The 18371-nt window shown below is 37.2% G+C and overlaps 1 protein-coding gene across 1 annotated transcript in view; it reads left to right on the top strand.

Moving 5' to 3' along the window:
• DCLRE1C (DNA cross-link repair 1C) overlaps positions 1 to 18371 on the top strand; it is a 35780-nt gene that overhangs the window by 14615 nt on the left and 2794 nt on the right. The window contains exons 9-13 of the mRNA XM_090266550.1: positions 2452 to 2553; positions 4594 to 4730; positions 5244 to 5298; positions 8838 to 8926; positions 9610 to 9704. Coding sequence (XP_090122676.1) covers positions 2452 to 2553; positions 4594 to 4730; positions 5244 to 5298; positions 8838 to 8926; positions 9610 to 9704 — 478 coding nt within the window. The remainder of the gene's footprint in view (positions 1 to 2451; positions 2554 to 4593; positions 4731 to 5243; positions 5299 to 8837; positions 8927 to 9609; positions 9705 to 18371) is intronic.

Raw genomic sequence — 18371 nt, 5'->3', positions numbered from 1 at the left:
TGAACTAGAGAATACTTGAGTGTATTACTTGCAGCCAGAGTAATTATTGTTTTGTGAAAATTTATGGTGGAATCAGACATGTATGTGTGTGTACTGGGTAGCCATGGAAAACATATTTCTTACTGTGGGCATGGTTAAAAATGTCTAAAAAACCTTATCTTAGAGCACTGAGCCTCTGTGGGTCCGTATGTGATCAGGAGGGGTGGAGTCCAGATGGTTCAGTGCTGGGCTCTCAGGGCCCTGAGCAGCAGAGCCCAGTGTGTGTGTGAGAGCATCTGCTGAGCGGGGGCCCCTCCTGCTGTGCCCACGTGGAGCGTGGGCTCCTACTCTTGTCCCAGTAAGACAAGGTGGGTTTTGGTAGCAGTGTTGAACAAAACAAAGTGCTGAAACTAGTTGGACATTTGAATTCTACCCCATTTTGTATCTTTTAAGATAGATCCCCTAGCTAACAGACAACAATTTTAAATGATGTAATTTAGTACAATAAAACAATCTAGTTTCTTTGTTTTTGAAATTTAAAAATTTGACCCTCCCTCCCTGTCTTCATAAGTCTTTACTTCCTAGGTCCTTCTTTCCTTAATTTCTTTCTTCCTTAAATCCTTCTGTCCAAATATATTGCTGTAAAATTGCCAGTTCTCCATTTTAGGAAGGATTTGCTTTCATTCTGAGATTTTTGATGTTAAAGTGGCCTTTTAAATTAAAATCACAGTATAATAGGTTGTGTGCATGCATGTGCGCACGCGCGCACACACACACACACACACACACACACACAGTTATCTACAGTAACATCCATTATTTTTTCCCTTGGCAGAATATAAAGGTAATAACTACTTCCCAGTCCCAGCTTTGTTTTGTAAATTTTAGTGGTGTGTGAAATTGAGCAGACTGGAAGCCTCTGCTCTACAGGTGTTGCAGGGAGAAACTGTGGGCAGAGGAGAGGCACTGCATGGGGGTGACCAGGTCTTCAGTGGTGACCCTGGTCACCTGCAGGGAGCCCTCTCTTAGTCCGTCTTAGGGGATAGAAACAATTTCAGATTAGGAATTAAAAAAGGGAGACAGTGAGGTTTTTGACTAAGGGAATTCAGCCATGATCTATGGCAACTTTTTCAGGCTTCTTTATTTTCTTGAGGATGAGAGTTTCTATATTGCTCTCTATACATTTCAGAATTTACCCCTTTTTAAAACCTCCTTTTTAGAGAGGCCATAAAAGCAAATGCATTGTTACTTCTTAATCTTTAATAAACAGATAATGAGTAGGATATGTCAGAGATTAATAAGTGATTATTCTTGGGTTCTTTTTATACCTGTCTTGGTATTAATTGCCACAGTAATTTTGACATTATTCTAATCTGTTTTGTTCAAAGTGAGACTACTTTTTTTTAGTGCCATTTCATAACTCTCATATCAATTTAGGTACAGCAGGTCCTATAATGACGTTTCATTCAACATTGTTTTAGTACAACATCAATGAGATGCCCTAGGAACTTAACTCTTTTTTATTTTTTTATACATTGATTTGTCAGGGAGCAGAGAGAGAAACATCTATTTTTTTGTTCCACTTATTTATGCATTCATTATACATTGATTGATTCTTGTATGTGCCCTGACTGAGGATCGAACCTGCAACCCTGGAGTATTGGGGTGATGCTCTAACCAACTGAGCTACCTAACTGGGACTAGGAACTTAACTCTTGTTTATATCAAGTTGTCTATGGTAATATTGGTTTTGTTATATGTCATTTTGAGCAGTTCCAAGAACCTACCAATGACATTGAATGAGGACTTACTGTATATACATGTTATTTACTTTGAAGTAGCTAGAAGGGAAGCTTTAAGTAAAACTGACACATTGGTTTCAATACTTCAAAATATATTAGCCTTAAAATTCTAAAGGTGGCCACAGTTTTTTAATTTTTATTTATTTTTTATTTTTCTGCATCTGCACTCCTCTTTTCATCCAGTAAAGAAGTGTGTGGTAAGGGAGGATAGGGCTCTGCTTCCTAGTCCAGCTCTCTTCCCCCTACCATCTGCCCTTCAATGGCATGTTGTGTGTGTGTGTTCATGAGTGATCCTTGCTTGCATTCACTGCTGTCTACCCAGTATTTAGAATAAAGCTTGATATATAGTAGGTGTACAGTAGATATCAATTGAATGAATCTTGATGGCCTGAAGGACAGTATTAGCATGATCCAGTGAAATCCACCGAGTCTCCAGAACTTTTTCTTACCACCAACAATAAGTGGTAACACTGACCAGTGGGAATATGATCTTTGTCCTTTGCCTGTTGACATACTGACAGAATACTGATAATATACACTGAAATGCCAAAAACTAGGTTTCAAGGAAGAAGAGTTAGTTCCCTTCTGGATGATTTACCCCTGTATAATTATCTGTGAATAATTTATCAGAAACAATTCAAATAATTTTATTATCTGTTATTTTCCTCAGGTTCATGTGAATAAGCTAGACATGTTTAGAAACATGCCTGACATTCTTCATCATCTCACCACAGACCGCAGCACTCAGATCCATGCGTGTCGCCATCCAAAGGTACATAGTAAATTGCTTTCTTCGTTGTGGGATACACGAGAAACAGAATTTTAAATCCAGAAGGAACCTCATAAATTCCATTGTCTAGGCTTTTCAATTCACAAGTTTAAAAACTAAGGCTGAGATCCTATGTTATTAGCCCGAGGACATGCAGCTGTACATTATTGGATTCCATTACTATAAACTTCAGAATTAGTAAATAGATATAAATACTTATCATTTTCAATGACACGTATTCATACCCACTTGATACATGTTAATATAATGAATTCTGTAAGAACAATTTATTTGTAATGAAATTAGTAAAATGTTAGAACCCAAAATTTAAGAAAACAGTCACAATCCATTGTTATTTTTGAGGCTCATGACATGTACACTTTTATGAAGTGTATTTTTCTTCTCATTTGAGATAAATATCTAGATATAACTTTGCTTTGAATTTTGAAATAGTTACATGTTTTGCTGGTCTGATTTCAAGTGAATGTTTCTCATATCTTTGCAACTTGCCTGTAATTGTTTTTAAATGCCACCGTAGAACTCCCTCTTATTAAATGACCTTCTGTTATTAAATGTCAGGAATTAAGTTTTGAATTTGCCTTTCACATTTAAAAAAGTTTAATTTATATAATAATTCAACATCACTAATACTAATTAGTGATCTGCAATGTAGTAGTATGCATGATAATAATTCTCCTCTAGATTTAAAGTTTCTTAGCATTCAAGTTCTGAGTAGTTTTTATTTTAGTAAACAGTGCCTTTATATGTTTAGATAATTATCGTGGTAGTAACATTGGCTTCATTAGCTAAAAACCTAATGTAAAGTTGCTCAGCTCTAAAATAAGTCATAATTAAAAAAAAAAAATTCTTATCCACAGCATGGAATACTACTGTAGGAAAGGTACAAGGTAAGAAACTTACTTTGATGATTGATAGGCTGCACATTATAATTAGCATTCATGAACTTATTTCATCATTTTGTTTGTTTGTGTATACACATACATACACGCAGTCAGTGAATTTGGAGATGGATAAAAATAATGTAGAAACAAAATGAAACTGTCCTTTTTCTGTTAGACTTGTAGTCTTCGGTCCCTCCCCATATTCCATAAATCTCATAATTGGCCAATTGTTTTTTGCTCTGGGTTTTCTCACATCCCATCAAGTAGCTTAATTTCTAACTGCTACTCCTATCATTTCCCACATAGCTACTAGCCTTGAACAAGTACTTCCAGCAGCTTAAGAGATTTTTTAAGTCACTTAGCCTTAAAAATACTGAGCCGAGGAAACAGCTCTAAAGGCACTGGATGATGTGTAATCTTGGTGGAGTGCGTGTGGTTTTGAAGGATCCTGATCTAAAACAATGTCTTTGGGAAAATAGTCCCACTGTTTTTCAACCTTTTAAAAACACTTATTTTCTCCAACTTTATTTTGAAAATTTTAAAAACAGTAAAGTTATGAGACTGAATTCCCCAGTTTGTTGACACTTCGCCACATTTGCACTCTTGCCCCTCTGTCTCTCTCTGTGTAACCAGCACCTCTAATCCCACCTCCAACCGTTTGAGAGTCAATGGCAGACTTCATGGCACTTTACCCTAAACCTTCAGCATGTATCACTGGAGACAGGACATTCTCCTGTATAAGTGCTATATGATTCCCACTCAGGAAATTTAACATGGGTATGATACTGTTGGGTATAATATAGCCCATATTCAGTTTTCCTCAGTTGTCCCATTGGTGTCCTTTATAGCTTGTGGAGAGGAAGTGGGGTTTCCAGGATTTAAGGAAGAATCATGTGTTGCATCGGGCCTCTGTAGTTCCTTTTGATGTAGACCATGTCTCCTCCAGCTTTTTGCTTTTCATCCATCACAATTGTTTTGCAGTAGGCTTCTCACTTGAAATTATCTGATTCTTTCCACATGTCTCCATTTATTTTTCATGTCTGAAAACTTATTTACTTCTTTTGTTATTAAGGTTCAGCCTACAAACATATTTGTTAAAAATGTTACAGTGCTTTTCTCTATGTTTAAATCTATTTTTCAGGCAGAGGAATGTTTTCAGTGGAATAAGTTACCCTGTGGGATTACTGCCAAAAATAGAATTCCACTCCACACAATCAGCATTAAGCCATCCACAATGTGGTTTGGAGAAAGAACCAGAAAAACAAATGTAATTGTGAGGTAAGAAAGCAATATCACAGGTTTTCTGAGAGAAACTCTGCTTTGAAGTAGATTATCTGGTTTATTTAAGTTTAAATGCAATCCACCCTAAGCCCAAGAAGAGGATATATTATAATTGTGGAAAATAACTTCTGAAATTTGAACTCTATTTAAACTAAAGAGAAGCTGCTTCCAAACCTATCTCATGGCTAGTACCATCAGGCCTGTCTAGTTGGGTAGATAAGACGGTTGGAGACTGAATCTTGCTTGGCGAGGAGATATGGAATGATGTTGGAGAGAAGTAGAGGAGTACCGTAATGACCATCGTTTTGGAGCAATATTTCCTTAAGGTTGGCTGTTCAGAATCTCTACAAATATTTATATTTATGGAGAGAGTTCCCTTGTGTTTCAGGAAGAGATTCTTGACTGTACGGAATTTGTACTGGAATAGCCTAAATGGAAGGCCTCAAAACTTAGAACTCAGCTTAGTTTTGTTAAGTGACCTTTTAATTTTGTGTTTTCATTTCCCTTTAGGACTGGAGAGAGTTCATACAGAGCTTGTTTTTCTTTTCACTCCTCCTACAGTGAGGTAAGAGGATCCCTTACATGCATAACCCTGTTGCCGACTGCTCAGCAGCCTTCATGGTTGAGAGCAAGTCTCCTTGACTTCCAGCAGCATCTCCTTTTCTGCTGCTGAGGATTGGTTGTGGCTTTCCCTAAAGAAACTTCAGGGAAAACATCTCAGTGGATGAGCTACATTTACTAAGTACAAGGGAAATTGCTGTTATTACTTGTTTTCAGTCTAAATATTGAACGATATATTTATGATTAAGGTTTTCTCCCTATCTTGCTTCCTAAATGTAATTTAACTTCCCTACTTTGATTATACTATTCACTGATCATAAAAATATCATAAATATTATTTGAAAGAGTACTACAAATAAAACCTCATTATAGGCAGCCTTAATGTTCAGACTTGGCCTCCTCCAAAATGTGACTGTATTAAAAAGCCACTTAAAAAATGTCCTGAATAGTCAGCAGTGGGAAAGAACAAAAATGATTGCACTATAGACTTTGTCCTTAAGGATATAGTATACTAGAATTATCCATTTTTAAGAGGAGTTAAAGTGGTTTAGTTATATTAATACTCTTCATATAGGAAATTGACTTGCCAGAATGGGAACTTGATGTATGTAATTTATTTGCAAAATCCTCATGCAAATTTCCAAAGTAAATGCTAGCAACTAACAGTGCAGAGATTCAGTAATTTCATGTATTGGAGAAAAAGCAATATAAAAGCAGGCTTTTTATGACACTTGAAGTCATATATAATTTTAGTTTTGCCATTTCTGCACTTGAAAATCCATTTCTCTGACAACTATTATTTTTCTATTTGGGATACATGGCTACAGCCCTATAGCAGTAAGCCATGGACGTGTTAATGATTTGAACAGGTGGATTCTTCCAGAATTTCAAGTAGTGGCATTCTTATCAAGTCAGCCATAATATTGTAAATAATTCTTCATCATATTATCAAAATATCGCCATGACACATCTCTTAAATAACTGACCTTAACTTTCATTTATAAACAGGTTATACAAGACTAGCTTGGAAATAATTTATTTTGGTGCTATAATTTACTTGTTTTCTTCATCAGTTTTTCCTGAATCTTAGGTTGTTGTCAAAGCCCCTTCCTGGTGATTTGTCCTTGGTGTGGCATCTTGCTCAGCACCAGGGTCCCTTTCTTTTGCTTGCCAGAATATCCTTTCTGTCTCAGCCACAGGGAGGGCATCTAATTAGGGGAAAAGGGTAGGCCTTCCTTTTTCAATCTTATTTCTCTTCTTCAATATAGTTAGTAGCCAAGTTGGGAAGGATAAGCCTTTGTGGGACTTGATAAAATTACCTCCCATTAAGGATATATTTCCTTGTGACCTGAGTAGAGATGAAGCAGCTGACCTACTTCTTCTCTTCCCATTCTCGTTACGTCAGAGCCAGTTAGCATGCAACATGGTAGGATTACTCTGAGCTCTGCTTAGTCATCTGCTTTCACAGTATGTGTTGAGAGACAGGCTTTCCTGAAAATTGGTTTAATTAATTTGCTTATATCCTATATATAGAACATGAGCTATATTTAAAAATGTAAATAGTAGATAAAATATCATTTCCTTTCAGTTTTTTCTAAATACATTTGATCTTCTGTATTTATGGATTCCTTATTACAAATTTGCCTCCTCATGGAACTTTTTGTGAGTCCCAAATCAATACAAGCAGTGCTTTGTGGCCCTCTGCAGAGGCGCACGGCCGAGTGGCGAGAAACCCTGGTAGCCCGGCGTGCACATTCCCAGTTCAGGTTGAACAAGGCGGCGCTCTGCATTCTTGTTTCAGCTCTCAGGAGTGTGAACAACTGTCCTCTTTGCAGTCTATTTAGTGCTTCATTTTTCATATTTTTGTGCCTTTGTTTGGTGGGTTCACTGTTGAAAGCGGCCTCTGAGCATGGTGCTGAAATGCTGTCTAGTGTTCCTAAGTGCAGGAATGCTGGCGTAGGCCTTAGGGAGAAAACATGTTTGATAAGCTTCATTCAGGCATGAGTTATGGTGCTTCTGTTGGCCATAAGTTCAATGTTAATGAATCAACAATATATATTAAATAAGGTATCTTTGAGCAGAGTCACACATAAAACAAGGGGATGTTATTGATCGGTTAACAAAAATACTGTGACCAGAGGTTCACAGGAACCTAACCCTGCATTTCCCCTAGAAGCAGTTCAGTGTTCACTAATTCAGTGGTCGTGGTGACTAGAATATAACTACTGCGAACAATGAGAATTGACTGTGTTAATGAATTGTTTTAAGGCAGGCATCTGATGAAAGTTGTACAGGTGCGAGAGGGTGCCCTTCTACTGGGTGCCTCTTTCTCCTGTGGCTGCTTCATCGCTGAATAGAATAAGTGAATCATTTGTGGTACAGGCTTGGCCTTACTTTCTTTGTCCTTATTACCTTCAAAACCCTATTATTTCTACCCGTCTCAACTTTGGATTGATTATGCAAAATCAATATAGGTTGTAGGCAGGTAAAGAATGGTTTCTATTTGCATGTCTGCTCTGCAAGTATAAAGGGAGTTGTTTATGAAAAATATCTGAAGAATGGATCTTCCTGTCTTTTCCCATCTTAAGGTAGCCGTTTTATTTTAAAATGAAGTTACTGATAGTTGCTGGGTTCTTACCTCCTTTGATTTGGTCCATTATTTGAGAAAATCAGGTACTAATAATTACTTTATGCTTCAGTCTCCTCATTTGCAGAAGGGAATAAAAATCTTTGTGTTGTCGTCAGTTTTGCAACAGATAATTTCATTGGATGTTTAAACATACCTGGTACTGGGCTAAGCAATTTACATGCATTAGCTAATTTATACTTTTAGATGAAGAATTGAAGACTTAAGAAACTTTAGGTAACTTGACTGAGCTCACAAGCTCACCAGTATCTAGTAAGTTGAAACCTGTCTGGTTTTAGAGGTGTTTTGAGGACTATTGACAAAATTCCTTTGTTTAGCATTCTGAGCTTTGCAGAAAAATCAAGGTATTCTTGAAATTTTACAAGTAAGTGTCCTTGTTCGGGTTAGAATAAACTATTACAATAAATCAAGCAACCTCAAAGATGCGATTCCTTTGGTATTGCTAACAGTTATGTAGATGGAAAGAAGTGTAATTCTAAGACCTTATTTTCTTGTGTGTATTAAGTACTCAGCTAAATCTAACACACTTGAAGGGGATATGTTAAATATGATTGACCTTTTTAGATGAGGACACTAAGGTCATATGAAGAAATACAGAATCTTTGAATCCCATCAATCATTGATTCTTAGTCCTTACTATGGAACAGAATCACCCAAATAATACAGAGTCTCGGGCCCCAATGCAGCTTAGTATTAAAAGGATCTTTGGGGTGAGGCCTGAGTGTTGGGTATTTCTTTTTCCTAAGAGGGCCCCAGGTGAACCCCATATACAGTAAACATTGAGAACCACTGCCATGATTTTTCTGCTGCTTTCCCCTGGCCTCCATTTATTTGCTTCTCAAACCCAGAGTTTTCACTATTGAGATAATTGATCCATTTTATTTTCCTTCTTCTAGATTAAAGACTTCTTGAGCTACATCTGTCCTGTGAATGCATATCCAAATGTCATTCCATTGGGCACAACGATAGATAAAGTTATAGAAATGTAAGTTGTTGCTACTTGTGGAACTTGTGTTATTGAAAGGGATGGAGCCAGAGAATAGTATCCAGCCTGAGAACGGAGGCAAGGTGGATGGGGGTGTGAATGTGTTTCTGGTTGGGAGCATAATGGCTTTCTTCAAGTAGGTATGTTATATGTAATCCTAAAGGCTTCTGGGAATCTGACATAAGGAAGTGGTTGGCAGTAAGGCCCTCGTAAAAGGGTAGGACACCCTCAAATCTTGTTTCTGTGCCCTTTTATATTTTATCTTTACTGGGCCTTAGTTTTCAGCCTCTAGAATGAAGTGATCAAATTAGTGAGATTCTTGCACGAGATAAGTAAACATCATTAAACCGGGAAGGGAAAACAGCTAGCTATATTATACTCCCTGAACGCCAGAAGGTGTCACTGTATTACTTAAATTTTCAAGAATAGGGACCCATATTTTTGCATTGCAAGAGCAGATAAGAGTTTTGCTTTCCCTTGATCCTACAATTAGATATATACCCACCAGGTTGTATTGACACTTTATTATATTGAAGTGATTTTAAATTATTAAACATTGCTTTTCAGCTTTTGAAAGCAGTTATGATTTCCCCCATGGTCAAGTTTTTATAATCTCTATAAATGATGCTTATCTTTCAGCAACTTTCCTAGCACGAAAAATAAAATATTTGTATTTATTTCAGCTTAAAGCCTTTGTGCCGTTCTTCCCAAAGCACTGAGCCAGCGTACAAACCACTTGGAAAACTGAAGAGAGCTAGAACAACTCACCCAGATTCCGGTAAGAATGACTCTGGGTCAGAAGTGTGGGTTTTCCTACAAGACTGCTTTTCAGGAAGGATTGCTCTGGTCTCATGAAAGGTGCATTGGGCAGAGGTGGATCTGGGACTCGCTGTCACTCAGACTTGTCACATGGTCTTAGGAAGTGCATAGCCTTCCTATCTTCAGCTTATAAAACCAGGAATTCCATCTCCTTCCCAGGTTTAAAACAAGTACCAAAGAGAACTGTGCCTGTATTGAATGTTCTTAGCTTTCAGGAAATATACCCCGTGGTTTGTATAGGCTATAAGGAGAGCCTGTGCTGTTACCCTTAAATACTTCTTCAAGATACTAGAAAACGCTCATAATGGGAACTTTTCTTGCCATCATTTCTGATCAGTTTGATCAGTAGGGCTTATACAAATGGATTTTCCCAATACTTTCCTTCTCTCATTGCTACTTTCATTTTCCAGTGAAGATTAGAGGTAAACTCTGAGGTGGAAATTGGAACTTCAGATTCTCAGCAAGGTTCTGCTGCTTTACATGATTTTGTGGTTAGGATTCTCAATTTTCATTGCTTTGGTGGAGAACCAGTCACTGTAATATTAGCTAATACATGACCAAAACATGGTAGATAAAAATGATACTATTTATTGAACACCTACTATATGGCAGGTATTGTGTTAGGTCCTTTCCATATATTATAGCTAACCCTCAAAACAAACCTATAATGGGATCTCATCCCAATTTTATGAATGAGGAAGCTGAAGTTGTTGGGTATTCTATATATGCCAGTTAGGTCAAGTTTGTTGACGTTCGTCTTCTATATCCTTGCTGTTTTACTTTATCAGTTATTCAAAGTTGTTGAAATCTCTTTATCATTATGAATGTGTATTTCTCCTTGCCATTCTATCATTTTTTTGCTTCATCTAGTTGAAGCACTGTTATTAGGTATGCACGTGTTTAAGATTGTAATGTCCTCTTGAGGAACTGACTCCTTTAAGTTTAGGAAATATATCGTCGGCAGCCGTCCGTCTCGAGAGACTATGGTGTAGCTTCTTAAGAGTCTATCTGCACCGCCGAGAATGGCTGTGCAGTCCGACTCGGGAGTGACATGGTATCTGTCTCCTCCTGTGTTGAATCGACATCTTGCGATGACGCTGAAGCTACAGAGCCTGGGCAGGGTAATATGGAGGGTCTGCTGTTGCCCATGCAGCAGACCCCCCCTCTCTTCGCAGCCGAAGGGTCCAAGGGAAAGACGGAGTCGATACAGCTTGGGTTCAGGTGCGCCGCAGGAGTTGCCGGTGTTGACTACAACGTCAAACCGCCTTAGGGACTCCGGCTCCGGATTTTCTGTCGGGGTTTACTCCCTTAGCCTTTTCCCTGAAGAGGTATGCCGCAAGGCAGCGGAGGTTTTTTGGAGTCAGAGTTTTCCTTCTCTGATGTACCCTGACTGGAAGATCGAACCAGCGACACTTAGCTCGCAGGCCGACGCTCAATCCACTGAGCTAAACCAGCCAGGGCACAGGAAATATATATATTCCTAGTAATAGTCTTAGCTTTGAAGTCTACTTTATTAGATATTAACACAGGCACACCACTGCACTTCCTTCTGATCAGTGTTAGCAAAGTATCTTTTGCATCTGTGTATGTTTAACTGTCTTTAAAGTGGATTTACTGTTGGCATTGTATTTTTGGGTCTTGCTTTTTATAGCCAATTTGATCATTTCTGCCTTTTAATTGGAGTGCTTAGGCCATTTTAGGTTTAATGTGATTATCGATATGATTAAGTTTAAATTTACTATCTTGCTATTTGTTACAATTGTTTCTTCTTTCTCTTTTGCTTTCTTTTGGATTGAGTACTGATCAATTCCTTTTAATCTCTTTATTAGTTTATTAGCTGTAATTCTTTGTTTTATTTTAGTGGTTTATGGTTTATATTGGATTGGGCAAAAAGTCCATTACGTTTTTTCTGTGAAACAAAAGACACATTTTTCATTTTCATCAATAACTTTATTGATTTGGATATTCTGAGTATGTAGGCTATCTCCCACTATTGGCTTCTAGTGGGTAGAGGCCAGTTGTGCCACTAAACATCTCCCAATGCATAAGACAGCCCCACAGCAAAGAATTATTTGGCAAAAATGTCAATAGTACCAAGAAACTTTGCAAATCACTTTTGACATGTTTGATCAGTCACAGAACCTTCTCCATATGCTGCACAAATCTTTATTTCAATTGTGTTTTTACCTTTCTTGAAATAATAAAGCATAATACATCAAAAATGTTATATCTTCTTCCATCTTCGATATTAAAATTGCTGCACAAAAACTCACCAATTTTGATGTTTTTAAAAAATGCATGCTGATTTGACAGCTGTCACAATACAATCTAACAAAATTATTTCAAATGAAGTTAAAGGCAACTCAGCACTACTGGAGCCATATGAAAAAAACATAACAGACTTTTTGGCCAACTCAATAGTATTCATCTTTGACCTATCAAAGTGAAAAGGTAAATATTATTCTACTTCTAGTATAAGAAGCTTACAACAGTCCAGTTCCATTCCCTGCCCCCAGTCTGTACTATTACTGCCATACATTTTACTTGTTATAAACTCCACAAATATATTACTTTCTTTTTTGCTTTAAACTGTCCATTTTTAAAAGTACAATGTATACACCAAAATTTAACACTTTTTAAGTGAACAATTCCATTATTGTTACTTTAACAGAGTGTGCAATCATCACCAGTATCTAATTTCAGGTATTTCCATTACTCCAAAAGAAACTGTGCCATTTCAAGTCCCTCATTCCCCATTACCACCTGCCGCCTTAAGCAACCACTTAATCTATGGTCTGTCTCTATAGATTTACATCTTTTGGACACTTCATAACAATGGAACTGTATATTTGATCTTCTGTGCCTGGCTTCTTTCACTTAGCATGTTTTAAACGTTCATCCATCTTGTAGTAGGTATTAGTACTTCATTTCTTTTTATTGCCAAGTAATATTTTATTGTATGAGTGTACTACTACATTTTATTTAAGCATTTGCCAGTTGACGGACATTTGGGTTGTTTCTATTTTTTAGTTACAAGTAATGCTGCTATGAATATTTGTGTATAAGTTTTTGTCTGGACACTATTTTAGGTGTAACACAGAATAATTTCTGGGCTACATGGTGTCTTAGTCTGCTTGAGCTGCCATAACAAAAAACCACAGACTGGGTGGCTTAAATAAACTTATTTCTCATTATTCTGGAGGCTGGGAATTCTGAGATCAAAGGGCTGGCAAAGTAGGGTTCATTCTGAGGCCTTTTCCCTTGGCCTGTAGGTGGCTGCCATGTTGCTGTGTGCTCACGTGGTCTTGACTGGGGGTGGGAGGTAAAGTTTTCTCTGATGTCTCCTCATAAAGATACTAATCCTGTTGGATCAGGGTGTGCTGTTAACTTCACTCCCTCAGAGGCCCCATTTCCAAATTTAGGGCTTCAGCATATGAATTTTTCTTTTTTTGGCAGGGTGAAGGGGGGTACATTTAACCCATAACATACAGTAAATCTGTCTTAACATTTTAAGAAACTGACAAACTGTTTTCCAAACTCAACACATCATTTTCATTCCCATCAGCTATATAGGATTACAATTTTTCCACATCCTAGCTCAGATGCTATTATCTTTTTGATTATAGCTAGTCTAGTGGGTGTAAAGTGGCATCTCATTATAGTTTCAATTTGCATCTCTATTGATGTTGAGCTGTTCTCTTGTGCTTATGGGCCATTTATTGATCTTCTTTGGTGAAATGTCTGTTTAAATCTTTTGCCTGTTTTTAAATTGGATTAACAATCTTACTGAGTTGTAAAAGTTTATATAATCTGCATGTAAGTCCTTTATCAGATATGATTTGCAAATATTTTCTCCTAGTCTACAACTTGTCTTTTTACTTTCTTGATGTCTTTTGAAGTGCAAAAATGTAAAAGTTTATATAATCTGCATGTAAGTCCTTTATCAGATATGATTTGCAAATATTTTCTCCTGGTCTACAACTTTTTACTTTTTGATGTCTTCTGAAGTGCAAAAATGTAAATTTGATTTAAGTCCAATTTATCTAATTTTTCTTTTATTGCTGTGCTCTTGGTGTCATATCTAAGAAACTACTGCTTAATGCAAGATTGTGAAACTTTAGTCACGTTTTATCATTTTCTGGGTCAGTTTTGACTTTCTTCCTTAGTGTAAGTTTGTATTTTCCCACCTTTCTGCATGTCTGATAATTTTTTGTTGGATGCCATACATCCTGAACTTTACCTTAAGTTCTGTATAATTTTGGATTTCCAGAAATATTCTTGAACTTTTTTCTGGCATGTGGTTAAGTGACTTGGAAGTTGATCCTTTTCTGTACTGCTTCTTTCTTTGTAAAGCAGGGACAGAGCAGCATTTCACCTGGAATTAACTTTCCCCATGACTGAGGTGAGGACCTCAGTATTCTTAGAACACTCCGTAAATTAGGTGCTCCACCCTGGCTGTTGGGAATAGGCACTATCCCTAGCACTGTGTGCATTCTGGGCACTGTTCATTTTTTTGATTCTTTCTCCGTCTGCAAGGGATGTGCTGCATCACGAGCACACACTGCTGATGAGTATGCTAAATACTCAGGGAGCTCCTCTCCTGCTCTTGGGAGCAACTCTTACTGCTTTTTCCTCTGGGAACTCCAGTCACCTTGGCTTCCTCAAATTTCCAGTTATGTTTCCTCAACTCAGGAGTACTGATGAGCTCGGTGTCCCTTTTGCCTGGAAACCAGTAAGCTGGGTGCTCTTTGGACTCGCTCCATTTGTTTCACATTTCTCAGGCATCATTGTCCTTCATTGCCCGATGTCTGATTTCTTTAAGAGCCTTTGTTTCTTACATTTTTGTCTTGCTTTTAGGTGATTCAGGTGAGGTTCAATCTAATCCTTGCTACTTTTTTGGCTGAAAGTAGAAATTGTTAAATTTTTAGTGCATTTAACAATTTGTACCTCTTATGCACATACCAAATGATGCTTGATTTACTGTTTTTATTTTTATTATGTTTTTTGGATTGGGCCACTAGTGTAAGGTTTTTATTCAATTTCATTTTATTTGTTCTTGCTCTTCCCTTTTTGTTAGCTTTTACTTTGACTTCTAGATTCCTTAGCCTTGTATTCCTTATTAAGTAGCAATTTTTATAGCTTTTAAATTATCGGTACAGGTCTAGGTCTTTCCACAATCCTTTGGTCTCTCTCTAGTAGATGATTTTAGATGAGTTTAGTAAGCTATAGGTACCATCGCGGTCATATGTCACTGACTTTACTATTCTTATTCTGTCCTGTGTGCTTTAAGGTAATCTTGACCAGTGTTTACCAATATGTCAAGTTCTTTAGTTCTTAACATATTCTCCTGATGGAAATCGTTGTAATATACATGTGGCATTATCAGTTGCGTTAAACTTGTAATTCGTGGTTTAGAATCTGAGGGGCAAGTTCAGGAATCAGTCTTAGTCTCTTTAAAAAAGCATTTTAGTAGAGCTCTTTGTACTCTGCTTTATCTTTATATAATTTAATAGTTAACCACTATTATAATTATCCCCATAGGCCAATTTTTAAAAATTACTGTTTCTGTTCTTATAAAGTATATATATTCACTGTATTTAGAAAAGTTATGTAGAACCCTATAACTCTAAATTAGCATTTTAATATATTTTATTTTCCCCTATTCATATGTATAAATATCCATCAAACTCAAAGGAATAGGTATTGAAAACGTTTAAGAAACAACATTGGGTAGGCACCAATGAGAACAATGTAACTGTAGTGCAAGAGCACTGTCTTACAGTTCTCCAGTTGTGTAAGACTCTTAGCTGTTGAACTGTGGAGAGGTGGACAGGAAGTAGGTGCCAGGACAGATGTGAGAGGGCGCAGGAAGGACACTTGGAGGTTTAAGGCAAAGGCTGTTTACTAAATAGTGTGTATTTAAGTAGTCAACAATTATAAGGCTGCATAGTTTGCATATAGGCTGAAAAGCAACTTGGATCACTGTATATACATGAATGCATCCACACATATACACACACACAGGAACTTTTTATTGAAAACATTTTGTTATTCAAAAATGCCAGATTCAATGTCTGTGTACTTAGCGTTAAGACTAGATAAGCGTATATTTATGTATTCTTTGTCATTATACATTTAGGTTATTTTGAACTTTTCAGTTTTAAAAATAATATTGTGATGAACAACACCGCATATTGTCTATTTCAGTTTTCTCATTATACTGGCTTAAATTTTAGAAATTTAAGTTCTTGATACATATTGCCAAATTGTCTTCTAATATGATTATACTAATTTATATGGATACCTATGAATTTTTTGACATTTGTCCCTTTTTAAATTGGGTCTAGGTATATCAGTTGTAAACACTAAAAAGGATTTCAGTACTTTCATATTTGTGATATTTTCTCAGTGTCATGTCCTTTCATTTTCATATAGAGAAATTAAAACATTTTATATTGTTTTAAGAGAAATACATAATGTCAGAATAAACTAATAGTATTAACTAGTTTCAGATACATATAAGTGAGTTAATGTGAAAATGTTTTGACAGATTAAAGTATTAATATTTTACGTTTGAAACTATACTGTGATGTTAGTATAGTCACAGATCCAGAAGAACATGAAACTCTCCAACTTAGAGAGGATACAAAATCATTTCATAAAAAGATAGCTTTGGCACAATAGTGGGAGAGCTAAACAAATCTATGCCTTAAAATCAAGCCATATCTTGTAGACTATGATTCCAAATAACATAGCTAGACATCTCAGTCACCTTAAGTCCTTTAGGAAAGAAGGATAAGATAAATAGCTGCTTGTTTAAACAATTATTAATCGTAACAAAACATGGAACTTTGATAATTGGGTTTGATTCCTGGCTCTGCCTATCTAGTTTTTTGACCTATGCATTATCATATACCTTCTCTGGGCCTGTCTCCTCATTGATAAGATGGGAGCTGGATGATGGTCTCTACAGTCCATCTTTTTAGTGGCTTTAAAAAATGTAGTATTGTCCTGGCCTGTGTAGCTCAGTTGGTTGGAGCATCGTCCTGTACACTGAAGGGCTGTGGGTTCGATTCCCGGTCGGTGCACATACCTAGGTGAAGTGCGCTGCCCCCAATGCCCTGGCTTGGTGGAAACTCCCTGTCCAGCACAGGTTTCGAGATCGCAGATGAAAAGCAATGAAGTAACCCGGACGCTGTCTTTTGTCTGGGAGGAGGAGAGGTGGCAAATCTCTCAAGAAAAGAGCCCCAAATGTTCCCTCCTAGTCCCTTTTATTGAGGAAGGTATTCAGAGATACAAGGGCAGGATTCATAAATTACCAATCAGCTTTACACGCTTGGTTGGATTATAGTTAACAATTACTGATTACAGATAACAATGTAAGGAACACAGTGACCATTCTGGGTCAGGGTCTGTTAGACATCCTGGCGCCATACTGACACTAGGTGCAAGGCCTCATAGATTTTTCTGGGCGTTTGATGCTACACACTGTTTATAGTTAACTAAGAGATAAGAGAATCAGAGCAAGCTTCAAAGCATAATATGTGTTCTTTAAGTCTAATTCCCATGGGAACCCTCTGAGTGGCCTTCAAGTCATGCCTGCCTCTGGCCTTCCCGGTTTTCCAGTCGAATCTTTCAGGCCACTTAAGGGCTTGGCTTGTGGCTGGGCTACAATTCCCGAAACCACACAAAGCGGTCCCCTTCCCCTAGGTTATGGGTTTGATCCCTCATCAGGGAGCATACAAGAAAGCAACCAATCGGTGTCTCTCTCTCTCAAAGCAATGGGAAAAGTGTCCTCAGGTGAGGATTTTTAAAAATGTATTTAACTACATTCCTTCAACACTGGAAAAAGTTTTCTTTTAAAGAAGCAGCTAAATTATAAGTTAACACCAGATTCAGCACTAGAATGAAAAGTTGTCTCGTGAGCATGTTTCCTTAGGTTAGGTACTATTACAGGGCAGTAAAACATTTGTTTTCCCAAATATGTGCCTTATTTTATGTAAACTTCATATAAAAATTTCATTCTCCAGGTAAGATTTCCTCATTTTAAGAATTTAAGTGGACTGGGCTTACTATATACTAATGCAGCATGCAGAAAATAAGTAGAATAAATTTTGTTGACTTTTTTGCTTTTCCATACTTTACATTTACTTTTGTTCACTTTCCTGCATGTGAATTTCTTTTCTTTTTTTTTCCTTTCTTTTTTTTTTTTTTGCAGTGGGGGTGGATTTGCTGGCTCATTTATTTATTTTGCTTTCTTTTATTTTTTCCCTACTAAAACTTTTTCTTTTTCTGTTAGTTGTCCCACTTTTTTGCACCATTGCTCCCCCCCAAATTTTAGTTCTTGACATTAGTTGTGTTTTATTTAGTATTTTGGTTAAAGTTGATCTAATTGTGTGTCCCCCCCCCCACCACACACACCCCACCGAGTCCTCTTATCACAGCCTTGTGCACTAACCAGCTCTGGTTGCTATAACAAATGTCTATTATACAATAGACATTTACTGCTCACAGTTATGGAGGCTGGGATGTGCAAGATCAAGGTGCCAGTAGATTTGGTTCTTGGTAAGGGCCCTTCCTGGCTTGTAGACAGCTGCCTTCTCACTGTGTGCTCACAGGCCTTTCC

Source organism: Furipterus horrens, unplaced genomic scaffold (genome assembly GCF_987537825.1).
Source record: "Furipterus horrens unplaced genomic scaffold, mFurHor1.1.pri manual_scaffold_2, whole genome shotgun sequence".
NCBI lineage: Eukaryota > Metazoa > Chordata > Mammalia > Chiroptera > Furipteridae > Furipterus > Furipterus horrens.
Note: the sequence above shows the minus strand (reverse complement) of the source record. Positions and strands in the feature narration are given on the sequence as shown.